The sequence below is a fragment of the Vanellus vanellus genome (genome assembly GCF_965231255.1).
Source record: "Vanellus vanellus genome assembly, chromosome: 12".
Taxonomy (NCBI): Eukaryota; Metazoa; Chordata; class Aves; order Charadriiformes; family Charadriidae; genus Vanellus; species Vanellus vanellus.
The window spans coordinates 1,045,766-1,059,162 of NC_138917.1; the positions used below are offsets into that span (position 1 = coordinate 1,045,766).

A 13,397-nucleotide genomic window follows, 5' to 3' on the forward strand; every position below is an offset into this window, starting at 1 on the left:
CGGCAGGCAGGGACCGAGGCACGGCGGTAATTGCAGCCCCCCCCCCCCCCCGCCGAGACCCCCCGTCCGCGCCCCGGCGGCGCTGTGGGTGCTGCGGGGGACGGGCACGGGGGGGGGGCGCGGGGGGGTGTCAGGGCTATTTTTTTTATTATTTATTTTTGAACTTGATCTAGTTTATCAACAAGTGCAGAGTGGGTGCTACCCTAATTGTAACAGAGGAGTCAAGAGATGTGAGAAACGTGCCCTGTGTTACTTATTTGGGAGCTGAAAATTTATGCCTAGTTGAAAACGCCTGGGGAAATATTACATCAGACCAAATGACAATGATTAAAATCAGCTTTTTTTCCCCCCTTCCCCCCCCGCTTTTCCTCCTTCTTCTTTTCAGTAAGTCTGTTGAAGGACGTGACAGTGGCCTGATCCTCCCCAACGCCGAACCGTTATCCCCCGGCAGGGCCGGGCCGGGCCGGGCTGCGCGGGGCTCCGCGGGGCTCCCGCCCCTCCGCGCCGCGCCGCGCCGCGGCCGAGGGGCTCTGCGGGCGGCGACGCCGGGGGCGCGGGCTGGGGCGCCGGCCGCCTTCCCGGCCTCATTGCATTTTCGAGGGTTGTATTTTATTTTATTCGGGGGGGGGGGGGGGGGAATAAATCTGGAGACCTTCACCAAAAGGAGGGAAAAATATCCAATTTTCATCGCAAAATTAGCTAGGGCGAGAGCAAAGGGCTGAGCTAATTGTAGCCTAATCCTCTGCCCTGCAGGCGTTTGCAAAGCCCTGAGCAAGAATTCGCTTTTTTTCCTCCTCTTCTCCCTTCCCTCTGTTATTTAGAGACGGGATTATTGCCTTTCTTCTCATAACAGCCTCGGCAGTTTCATTTAAAGGCTTTTCCCCCCCCTCTCTCACACACACACACATCCACGCACACACACAAAATAAATAGAAAAAAAGAAGCAGCAAAAACAGAGAGGGGGAGAGGGAGAGAGGGAGAGAGAGAGAGCAGCTTTAAAAATAATAACGCCGGCAGCCGGATCCGCGGAGCCGCGAGGGGACTCCCGGCCCGGAGCGCAGCCGGCGCGCCCCCAGCCCCGCCGCAGCCGAGGGGCTGCCACATCGCCGCGCCGCTCAAGGTAAGGACGGCGCCGGCTCCGCGCCCGCTCCGCGCCGCTCCGCTCCTCTCCGCGCCGGCAGCAGCGCGCCGCGCCGCACGCTCGCGCCTCCGCTCGCTCCCCCTTCTTTTTTTTTTTTTTTTTTTTTTTCTTTTTTGGAAAGTGCCTCTTCAAACTAACTCGGCGCGGGGCTCCGGCGGCGGAGGGGGTTGTTGTTGTTGGGGTTTTTTTTGGTTTGGTTTTTTTTTTTTTTTTTTTTTAAAGCCACAGGACCCGCTGGCAGCCGCCGCGCTCGCTCCGCCCGGGTGTATGTTTTGTTCCGCTCCGCTCCAGCATGGGCAGCGCCGGCGGAGCCCCGCGGCCCCCGCCGCCGCCCGCGCTGCCGCCCCGGCCCCGGCTCTGAAGACGGCCCCGACCCCAGCCCCGGCGCGGCGGAGGCGGCGCGGTTCGCTCCGCGCCCTCGCACGGTACCCGTGAAGCGGCGGGGGTCGGGCGGGCGGGGGTTGCGCGGCCCGGGGCGGCCGGGCACAAAGGGAAGGCGGGCGACAATGGGGAGCGCCGCGTATGGGAGAGACGGGCGGGCTGTGAATGAAACTCTGGCGCCAGTGAGAGTGGCAGGCTCGGTTTGGGGTAGACTTCCAAGCACTCCGGGCTATAGTTTGCATTTCTGCTCCTGCATGCGATGTGGCACACTTCTGCAAAATTAATACATTAGCCTGGCTGATGCTCACCGCCATTGGCTGCGCGGAGGATGTACAGGAGCGGGGAGTCGGGCTCGGCTTCTTTTTTTTTTTTTTTTCCCCTTGCATTCATCTAAGACATCTCCTTTCTTGTTATGTGGGAATAAGTAAAGGACGCCATGTTGTGCCTTTTTTTTTTTTTTTCTTCCTCCCCCCCCTCGGTGGAGCGTTACCTTTGGGCACAGGGCGCGCTGGGCGCGGAGAGGCAGAAGTTGAGTGACCGGGTGCGTCGCTCGCCGGCGCGTCCCCTGCCCGGCGGCGGGGAGAGGCGGGGGGGGCCGGGGAACTCCCCCCGACCGGGCCGGGGGCTGCCGGGGATAGGCGGGCTGCTGGGGGGGGGGAAGAGAAAGCCGCCTTCCCCCCCCCCCCCCTTTCCTTTTTTCTTTTTTCCCCTGGTAACCAGAGCAGCAAAGGAAGCCCCCCCCTCCCCTCCCGCCGCCGTAAAAGTTTTGGCCACCGTCTCCTTTGCCAGTCGGCCCCACGGTGTGCCAGGGTTTACGGGCTTTCCCTTCGGGAGCCATCCACCGGGCCCGCGGGGTGCACCCCCGCCCCGCGCCCCCCCTTTGTCCCCGGGCTCGGCTCCCGGCCTTAGCAGTTGTCTCGGGGGGGCTCCGGCGGCAGACCCGAGCGGTCGCCGTCCCTCTGCACAGACAAAGGTAATTGCCGGGTGTGCAGCCGTGCCCCCCCCCCGGGCTCGCCGGAGGCCGGCGGGGAGAGGGAAGGGGCCGGCGGGGGGGCTCCTGCCGCCGGGCACTGCCCCCGGGCGCCGGGGATGGGGCGGGGGGGGGCTGCCCGGGGTGATTCTGCCCCTCCTGCTCCCTCGGGGCCGGCGGGGAAGGCGCGGAGAGGTGGTGTGCGGGGAGGGGGGGAGCGGCTCCCCGAGCCCCCCGCCGAGGCGGTGCTGCCCCGGCCGCGCCGGGGGTGCGGCGGCCCCGACCTGCCCCGCTCCGGCTCCCCGGAGAGGCAGCTGCTTCACGGCAGGTCCCCAAACCTGCCGGCTTCGTTCCCCGTCTTAAATGTGCATGAAGGAATTAAACTGCACGAGTGAATAACAGCATTAGTTTCAATTAATTTTTATCCTGGCAACAATAAACTTTAGAAACAAAGCGCTTTTACATCCTTAATTAGCCTTGCTTCCCATCTGTAGTCTTTTAAGTGCCTGCTCCTCGATTTAACTTCGTCCCTCCTTCCGAGCCGCCTCCTTTTTCGTTCTTTCCCCGTTTTTCTCGTTATCCCTTCCCGAGCGCTGCCCGTTTCTCTCCCGCAACCTTTCACCTCCCCGTCCCTGCCTGCTCCGCGCCGCGCAGCCGATTGCTCCTGTATTTTCCCGACATCAACAGCAGTGTTGGTTACCATGGCCCCGAGCTATGTGCAGAGGTGGGAAAGCTTCATCCGCCCAAAAGTTCTTACACTTTTGAAGTCTTTCTTTTAGTAGGATCTGAAATGTATCATCTAGAGTGTGTATTAAATGAACAGTATTCCTGAAGGCTTTAGAGCAAGAAAGGCAACACCCTGGAAAATTCTGCAGTCTTTCAGCATTCTCTGCCCCAGGGTTATAGCCCTGGGCACGGAGCTGAATGGAGCTCTTACAACTGCCTTCTGTTTACCTTTTATGGTTAAAATAACAGCTTAGCAAAGAAGCAACTTCATGGAGAAACGATTCAGTGAAATCATCTCAAGCTGTAGCAGCATAGCTAGTTTAATCACCCCTAGAGAGCTGAACAACTGTGAGCACAATGGGACACAAAATCATTTTGTGTGTAAATGAGCATGGCATTGTGATTATTTCACTTTGCATGGGCAAATAGTTTTTACAAGCAGTACTTATGCAGTTAGCTTAGAAAGGCAGAAAAAGATAAGCTGGCTCTGAAGGATCTTGGTGCGTAATGTTTGAAAAACTAAATATTCAGATAATTTGGGAATCGGGCTCTATTGATTTTGCCTTCAGCAGGTTCCTGTGTTACTTATTAGAGCGGGGTTATTGCCTCTGCCACCGGTTGGGATGCTGTATCCTGTTGTAGGCAACTAAAGAGCAGGGATTATTTTACATGGTTTAATAAATGGAGTTTGTTAGTGTTTCTGCGATATTTACCCTTAAGGTTTTAATTTTCACATCAGTATTAGAAAATATGTGCATAAAGACTTTCGCTGGATAAACACATTTAGGATTTTGCTTTGTGCATAAAATAAGTGCATTACTCAGCGTGATGAATTTTAGCTGCGTTTTACATTAAGAAGAGGAAGGAAGGAGTGGTTAGAAATAGGGTTACGGTACCTTACGGAATGGGGGGTATTTATTTTTTTGGAGCAGTAGGAGTGTTTTCAGTGCCCTTTATGTAGTGCTTAACAGTTACGCCCCTTGATAATTTGCTTATACGAAAACAACTGAATTCCACAACTTCAGTAAAAACGTAGGGTTCATTTTTTTTAACACAAATCCTCTCCAACCAGGGGAAAAGCCTGTGCTGCAGTCCCCCTTCTCCTCCTCTCCCCCCAAAAGCCAGTGGCAGCCTCGATAAGTATGAAAAGCCATAAAAGTTTGAGAACTATTTTAGCTTTCCAGTGATTTTCTATAATTAAGTGTTTTTTCAACACATGCTCTAGCTGAGAGATGCCAAAAGCAGAGGATTGTTCAAAAGGTCCCTCCAGTGAATAGTATAAATTAAATATCTACTGTGTGAGTATGGCCTCGCTGAGAACCTCAGACTCTTTACAGATCAAGGAATTTACTGGTATACTAACATTAAACAAAATCCTAAGATAGCAGCAGTGCTTAAATATGCACAAATAGATTCAGATCACTTGATCTTTAGCTATCTGTGCATATTTTAAAATTGAAGTCTGTATTTCAAGACAAACGGTTAAATGTAAGACGCGTTTGCAGAGGACTGGAAGTCCTTTGATTTCATTTGGAAATTGTAACAAGGGGTGCAGATCAGCCCTAATTAGGCACTTGTTTTGTGAAACTGCCTGAGATTGATTTCTAAGGCAGCTCTGTACCGTGCGAGGTCTGTACCTTTATCATTAGTGATAATAGTTGGGGTCTGAACAAAGACAGGGTTGACATTCAGCCTGGGTCTTCTGACCCTTTCATTTAAGTGAAGGAGTAGAGAGTGAACATGAGTTTACAGTGCTCTTTGGTAAGAAAAAAATACTCCCTTTGTCTGTGTTGGCAGACAGCTGAGGCACCCACAGATTAGTAAACACGTTGCTAAAATACTGTAGGTACCTACATACTAAGTTGTTTTTAGAAGTTAGCTCTTTTATTTGTGCTGCATGACAGAGTTACTGAAGATTGCCCACAACAGGCTCTTGTGGGAAACAAGAAAGCAACCTCTTCAGTCATGAAAGGATTCAGTCACTTTCCTTGAAGGTGGTGCTGTAGTAAAAAAATGTTAATGCCCAATTTCGCAGCGGCTGCCACAGAAGTCCTAGGACAGAGTTGCTATTTGCTTCGTGTTCAGTGCGGACGTCCGTCCAGCCTCCGAGGAGAAAACGATGTGGATTCATAATGGGGTGATGTATTTCTGTGCTGTAGATGCGGGGAATCCTAAGGAGCTAGCCGAGATGGAATACAGCAAACGGAGATGTAGCGAGGACTTTGTGAGGCCGCCCGGGCGTATTGAGATTTTTCGGTCCCTTTCTGTATAGCTCAGAATTTGTCTTTACGAAGAGGGTGGGTAACTGCGTGTGCGTGGGGTGGCGTAGCCAGGCATCTTGTGCAAAATACTGCTCAGAGGAAGGCGAGACCAGCTCCAGATTTCTAAGAAACATTGTCAAAGTAATGTGGGAGAAATGGGAATTCACTTTGTGATGCTGCATGTAAAGTACTTGTCAGATGTAAGGAAGAGCCTGGGTGCTTGGTAGCATGCTTGCAGAACAAAATACCTAGAAAATTAGATTATATTCGGAAATGTCTTCAGCTATAATGTTTTGCATATGTTGCTTTACCCGTAAGGAGGAGGATGGATGGACATTTTCCTAAACTTTTTATAAAGGGTTTTTGCCCGTTTGACATGTATGCCGTCTATACCGATTTAACTGAAATCAGCTTTGAGACACACGTTTCATGCAGGATAAGCTGTGCTTTTCTTACGGAAGAGAATTGAGGCATTTTCTTTTGCTATGGTTGTCCTGTTCATTTTTAAGACATTTCAGTATTTTTTGCTTTGTACCTCAGCTAAAGATTTTTGGACTCAATTCAGAAATTTCACTCATTTTCAAATATTTTTAGGGCAGTAAACATGAGGTGGATTGCTGAATTTGTGATTTCACATGCCAGATTGTACAGTAATTTCTGACGCGTCTTGTCATGAAACCATGGGTCAGTTTATATATCTTCCTGTTTTCACTGCTTCCAGGTATTAATTGCTTTCAGTTTGAAAGCTTATTAGTTCTTTATGTCTAATATTAAGGCTTAACTGAAAATTACCCATTTATTTCACAGTTATTGAAAGTAAACCAGAAAATTGATCTTAGTTTGATGTGAAATTTACTACATGTATAAACTAAATGCCTTAGGTACTGAGGAAGTCACTAATTTAGAGGTGTCTCGTTACCGAGACAAACTTGCAAAAACCCCTGAATCCCAATTCACAAATTGGTTATTCGTTTGTCAGGGGATATTTCACATCTAACACATAAGCCCGCGACCTTTAATTAGAATTTTGCAGTTTGTTTTATGCCCCTTGAGGCTGACACCTTGAAAATTTTTTTTCTTGATTTCTTATTGCTAATAAGCATCTTTCTCTTCCCCTCTGGTACTTTGAAGAAAATGATGCAAATACACTTAATTACAGTGGTGGCAATAATTTGTTAGCTGAATATGTGATCAGGCAGATGCAAAAATGATCTGATTAGATCTGTGATCACACTGGAAAGAAAGGTAACGCACTGCTAGGTTTAAGAGAAACTGTTCTTTTTTGCCTTCCTTTTGCAGGAGGGAAGAAGCATGTCCCGCCTGTCTCTAACACGGTCCCCGGTTTCTCCTCTGGCTGCTCAAGGAATTCCTCTCCCAGCTCAGCTCACCAAGTCGAACGCTCCCGTGCACATCGATGTAGGAGGACACATGTACACCAGCAGCCTGGCTACCTTGACAAAGTACCCAGACTCCAGGTAAGACCCTGGCGCTTTCAGGCTCGCCGCCCGGTTCTGGTCGTTGCACGGAAAGAGGCATGTACCTGGGAGGAATATTGCAATGTGAAATAGGATTTATTATATATTCGCCAGTTATGAATAATTCAGTTTCCGATTTATACAGTAACTTCACTGGGGTTCTACGGAAAAAAAAAAAAGCCTGTAAAATTTATGTATTATTTAGGCAGTCTATTCGTTTTCCCTCTCAACATCTTCCGCGCTCTGCCGATGCGTTTGAAGCACCTGTTGGTGTGCTGCCCTAGATTATTGCCAACTGCACCAAGGAACTTCGTTCCTTCAGATTTAGGGAAAAAAATCATTTTTTTCCTTCCTTCAAGAAAAGTGAGCAGCTCTATTACACTGGGACTACTGGATGCTTCTGTCGGCCGCCCAAAATCCCCACCTCAGTGGCAGCTGTGTGCCCCAGTGCCAGCGGTCATCCCTCTGGGCAGTGGCCGGCGGCGGCTCTGCCTGCTTGCAGCCGCGGGTCGGAGTGAGTCTTTGCGTGCTCCAAGGTAGCCGGGTTGTGCTGGACAGGTTGGTGACACGGCCGACAAGATTGACGGAGATCTGGCCAGTGTTATCACAGAGTGGACTACAGATACCTCAAAGTATGAATAGATGTTGGCATGAGGGTGTATTTGTGTATGTGACACAGAGTCTCTTTACGATTTGCCTGGCTCCCAGTCCCACGGGGTACTGGGCACCGGGAAGGATGGAGGTTCCTGGGCAGCATCGGGCCTCTGATGGGAGCGTGGAAGGGACCGCGGTTTTAAGGGTTAAAGCATATTCATTGGAGCACTGCGTTAAAATATACCTGATTTTCACTTAGAGTTGTGATCTCTAAAACAGTTCAGCTTTTTGCCATTCAGACCGCTGCTTTTTGAGGAGTGCGGGTGCCCGCGGGAAGGCGTGGATGTGCGGTGCCAGGGTGCCCGGCGGGCTCCTTAAAGGAGGCACCATTGATGCAAAAGCAAACCAGAGCCCAGGTCAGCAGGTTTCACTGGCAGAGCTTTTGCTACCTGCATGGCCAGTATTTCCGTAAAGGGATAGATTTGGTTTTTTGGGGGTATGACAACCAGTGCAAAGCTCTAGTTTCATTTGAGGATTTTTCACTGAAAAGAACTAGGGATTTTTGCACAGATTTGGCAGGTTCCCAAGCAATAAATGACATTTATGGAGACACCTTGAAACGCCTCTGATGTCATAAAGCATATGGCTGTGATTTCATTCCAAAGAGAGGGAGCTGCTGAAATTCTCTATGGAGAAGAAACAATTATTAAAATACCTCTATTTTATGGCTAGGCCAAAACAGTATGGTTTTTCTAGACAGTGTCTGTTTAATGATGTCTGTGTGGTACTTCTTTAATCAGAGAGAAGAAATCTCTTCAGTGGGGAGAGATTTATAACAGAGAAGCAGACAAATGCTTCACAGTATAAAAAAATACAGAGAAGATGCAGCAGTTGTAATGGAATAGCACATCTGTTTCCCCATTTTAAAATATTACCGCTGACACTATTTTTAAAATATGCCCCATATCAGACTTACTTAATAAAAACCTCAGTTACGGAAGCTTTGGGAGAATATACATAAATTCACAGATTTTATTCAAAGAGAACAGAGTACTGATCCAAACCCTTTTTTTCCCTGTTTGCTAAATAACAACAGTGCATTTCTTCAAGTTTTGTACTTTGTTTAAACTAAAAGTACAAAACTGTGACTGACCAGAGCTGAGGTGCTGCCTGATGCGTTGCTGCCTATTGTTTGTCTAGCTGTGCTTTCTCACAGGGCTTGAATGCTTTTGCAGCTGCTGAAACTTCAGTTCTCACCGGAGTAACAGCTCACAGCACCAGGCCTGTGAATCAGAAAGATTAAATAGTAACCGTGTATATTTTTACAGCCAACGATAACCCTTGACCCGCGTCCCAAGCGGGACGTATTGCTGCATATGTTATGAAGCTGGATGGAGGGTACCCCTTAATATTTTTAAATTTTTTAATTCTTTTTTTAATTTGGTTCTCTGCAAGGCTGCATTAGTGGCCTTGGTGGGTGGCCCCCCGTGGAGCCCGGCCTGCTCTCATTCCCGGTTAAGGCAACGTGCTCGCGGTCATTTCCGTGGGGACGGCTGGAGCTCCTGACGGCGCTTCACTGTCATGGTGTGTCTCTTCCATAAGGCACAGACTGTCTTCGCGGGGTCTGGCTGGGAGAGGAACCCCGGCTCCCTCGCAGGTGCAGGAGGAAGGAGCTAGCTTTTCTGAGCCAGACGGCTGGAAATAATGCCGGAGCACTCCTAGCTTCTGCTCAGAGATAACCTGCACGGCCGCGTAGGGAGGCATGGCCGTACTCATCCGCGTGCAGAGCTTTCTGGGTTATTTTGGACAGCGCATTAAACTCTTGGTTTGAGCATGAGCTTAAAAGCTTCAAATAGAAGAAATCAAACAGATTTGTAGGTTGTATGTCAGCAAAAGAGGTAAGCGTATGCTGAAATGCTTCGCTAAATCTTATCTCCAGTCACATAAAATACAGTTTGCACTCCCTAAAGTTGAAAGCTATGGGATTAAACTTCCTGTTTATTTCTGTTACAACCTCTATTTCTTTCTCTGTGCTCTAAAATCCCAAGTAGGCTTTTAGCTTGTAGTATGTACCGCACATGTATGTTTAAGGACACACACGGATTGTGAGCATGTGTGTAAACACAGTCAGGCTGTGCGTACACAGAGGCATCCCATGCTGATGGAAAACAGAAAAAAAAATATCATCAAATCGTTTTCATGCTTCCATAGTATTTTGAGGAGGCCCAATCCTGTTAGGTCCTGGACAAAACTCGGTTCACGTTGACTTCGGTGGGAGGGAAGAGCTCCCAGCAGCTTGCCAGATCAGGCCCAGCAGGAGCAAGTATAGGTATGACCAGTTCCTGCCTATACCTGCTTTCCAGTCACCCCTCTGGTATGATATAAATTACACCTGACAGCAGGCAGCGTGATACATTTCTTATTGTAATTTGTTAGGATTGAGTGTGCTCAGCCCACTCGGCTGGCTCCGCGTGCCTGTTCCCAGGCTGTGTGCTTGGCTCTAATTCGGGGAGAGAAGGGACCTGATTCTGGAAGGCTTACTCACGTGAGTCAAGTTGGAGGCCAAACCTTGCATTTTGGTAATCCCAGAGTTGTTTCAGAGCGACTTGTGACAAAGTCTTTGATGTTGTTTGTATTAGTGCAGCTGCTGAGAGAAGAGCGTTTGTCCATTGATTAAATTTGCATAAGTAAAGGGTGCCAGATTAGGCATTAAAGGGGGTCGACGCCCTCTTTCCAGTAAATTTTTACGGGCTCCATAAATTCTATCATCTAAAAAGGAGAAAACTTGAGCAGCGCGCAACTGGTGTGACAAAGGAGAAGAGGGTCAAACAGCCGCCATCAAAGATGGTTTCCAAGTCACTCACACTCACCTTACGCACTACTCTCACCCACCCTTCCAGTTGGCTTTTGGAAAGAAACACCACACAGGAAAGCAAGCTGGCCTTTCAGAGGGCAAAAGGCGAGGCAAATGGGAAACATACAAAAGAAATTGTGATCAACAACAGCATAATGATGGTGGTCATGGAAATTATCTCAGAAATAATATTATTAATCCCTCTTCCTACAGCTACTTGAGGCTGCTTTCCGTGCGTAGCCAAAATTGCCATTAAAGGTAGCAAGCTTTGGAGGTACAAGGAAGCTGATGTTGTCTTACCTGGATCTAAGGCTCAATTTCAATAGTTTATTTTCAGCATGGTCTCCCACCAAACCTTCCAACTCTGGTAGCTGTGAGGTACAGGTAGAAAGGAAACAAAAACGTTGAACTCGGCCTAGTGACTCTTACCATCACCATCTTATTTCTGAAGCAACTGGCTAAATAGACAAATTAGTCATCTTTGAGAGCATTTCCTCGAGAAATTCCACTTATGCTTTCACCCAGAGGACCTCTAAAGCAGCCCCTTCACATGTTGACACTTGAATCTGGATTTACGTGACAGATTGTAAAGGCTGCAAAAGCTCCAGCACATCTATAAAGTGAGTTGCAAATTGTATTTATCCAAGGGAGCGAGACAATTCTTACATTTGAAAAACAAACCCACACCACAAGTCCAAGCTCATAACGTAGTCAGGAATGCCCAAAGACATTGCCAGATCATCCAGTCTCGTTCCCACTGAGTTCAGTGGCAGTTGTCTCATTGACTTCAGGTGGAAGAGAAGTTCCAAATCCCTGGATACCCCCACAAGCCCCACCTTCACGATTTCACTGGAAATTTTGATACCAGTTTGAATTTCCGTTAGAAAGCAGCAGAGTTTTCCTTGGAAGCCTGTCCTTTTCACAGCCCTGAATAGGGTTTTTATCTCAGAGAATTGCAGTGAGCTCTTTGTGAGTTGTTCTGCTCTAGAAGGTAAATATATTTACCTTACATTCTTGGCTAATTAGTATTTGTTGTAGAACCCTCTATTAAAGATAACTATGTTCTTTTGTTCAAAATGTGTTTCTAAAAGGTCATGCTTTCCATGGCATTAGTCGTGACAAGAGCGAGCAGGAATAATTTTAATGGAAACGGTGATGTGTAGGTGGGAATGGTGTGTGTGCAGCGACCAGGGGAGCTTCCCCCCGACAGTCTGTAGTGCGCCGTGTTTAGGACCTGTCAGACTGGACCTCTGCTCCCAGCCTCTCCTCTAGCTGGGGAACCCGAAGCACCCACCATTCTTTGATATTTCTGGCGGTTTTCTTACCTCTTCAGGAAAAGGGAGCTTTTTGGCGCCGTGGCCCAAGGCATGCTGAGCCAGTGCGGACATAGTGCACCTCCTGATCTCAGCTCGTGGGGCACCTGGGCTTTACCACCCCCTTCTCTGTAGGCTCTGTCCACCAAAGCAAACCAGCACAGGCTTTATTAACTGTTACAGAAGCTAATGACATGACTTTAGCTGTTACAAGACGTAGAGTTTTCCAGACGTATCCCTGCCTCACCTTCCTCGGAACCCATGGGCTTCTTTGGAGCCCCCTACAAAGGAGTCCCCTAAAGCACGTGTCTTCTCCTCTGAATGTTTTTTGTCAAAACACACTGTACTCTTGTACAGACCCACCCTCACACAAGCTCTCATACCAAGCACGACCACCTGATTCTCGCTGCTCTGCAGGTGTCTGTGATTTTTAATTCCCTGACCTTTTCCTCCAGCACCTCCATCTCTCTGGTTGCTGGAGCTCAGCACTGATACCTGAGATCTTCTGCTTCCCCCCCTTTTCTGCTCTCACACCAGGCTGGACTGAGGTCAGTCGAATGCTCTTCTCCAAGTTTTAGGACCCCTCTGTTGTCCCTGACAGAACACGATCACTGACACCGTGTAGCCAGATACTGTGGTTTCAAGAGATCAAACACAGCTGTTACTGAGGTCTAAAAGACAGATTTTCCACATCGTCCTTTATACTAAGGGCTCCACGCTGGGTCCTGCTCTGTACTTCTTGGGAGGGAAATTCTTAATTTAGATGTGTTTAGGATATATAATTCTCCAAACTTAGCACACTTGAGAGTGTCTCACATTTCTTGCTCACGTAGGATCAATGTAGTGTCACTCTTACCATGACTTACTTGCCGATTTCCCATCAAATCTGTGTATTCTTGATCTTATTACAAGAAAACAATGTCCTATTACCAAATTCTGTCACTTACCCCATGCTGACAGTTAGGGTGTAAATCAGTCCTTAAACAAGACCTGTGCCTTGGACAGGAGGTTATCCGTGGCATCGCTAGTGGCCATCCTGGCGTGGGTGTCTCCCAAACCTCTCCGTGCGGCTGCCGTCCCACGCTGCTCACCCCCCCAGCATCTGTGTAGTGTCTTGTCCCTCTTCAGTCCCTCTCTCATCCCCTGCGCACCTGCCAAGCGACTGGTTTAAGCACAGTGAAGGGGATAGGCAGGCGTGCTGCCATGGCGCGTTTCACCCCTCCTAAGGTACCACTCTTCCCACTGGGGTCGGTTGTCGAGCGCCCTGTTTGTGGAGTGACACCAGGCTCTGACACTCGTGGGCTCTGAACGGTTGTGTATTACCCAAAAGGCAAAGAGTTTCTGAGTCGGAGCCAGCAGCCCACGTTCAGGCAAAGCGCTACGAAATGTGCCTGCATGTGAGCTGCAGCGCAAAGCTCATTAATTTTAATAGGTATTGTGAACTTAAACCGTACACAGACTTTAAAGCAAAACACCTGAGGAGGCAGGAGCAAGTGTTTTTCCTGCGCGGTACAGATGCTCAGAGATGCAGGTTGTGGGCACGGTGCACGAGCACTGCGCACACGTAGCGACGCTGCACACCAGCACGGCAGCTCTGGGGAGCGGGGTGAGCCCGCCGGGGCTCCCCGGGGCTCTGTGTTGTTTAAGCTGATCAGGTGTGTGCTGCCGATGAGAACAAGTAA

The 13,397-nt window shown here is 49.0% G+C and overlaps 1 protein-coding gene across 1 annotated transcript in view; it reads left to right on the forward strand.

Annotated features, from left to right (window-relative positions):
* Positions 1-5,337: 5,337 nt before the first annotated feature.
* KCTD15 (potassium channel tetramerization domain containing 15) overlaps positions 5,338-13,397 on the forward strand; it is a gene marked incomplete at both ends in the record, with an annotated part of 40,082 nt that continues 32,022 nt past the window's right edge. The window contains 2 exons of the mRNA XM_082489241.1: positions 5,338-5,355; positions 6,779-6,954. Of these exons, the coding sequence (XP_082345367.1) occupies positions 5,338-5,355; positions 6,779-6,954 (194 nt within the window). The remainder of the gene's footprint in view (positions 5,356-6,778; positions 6,955-13,397) is intronic.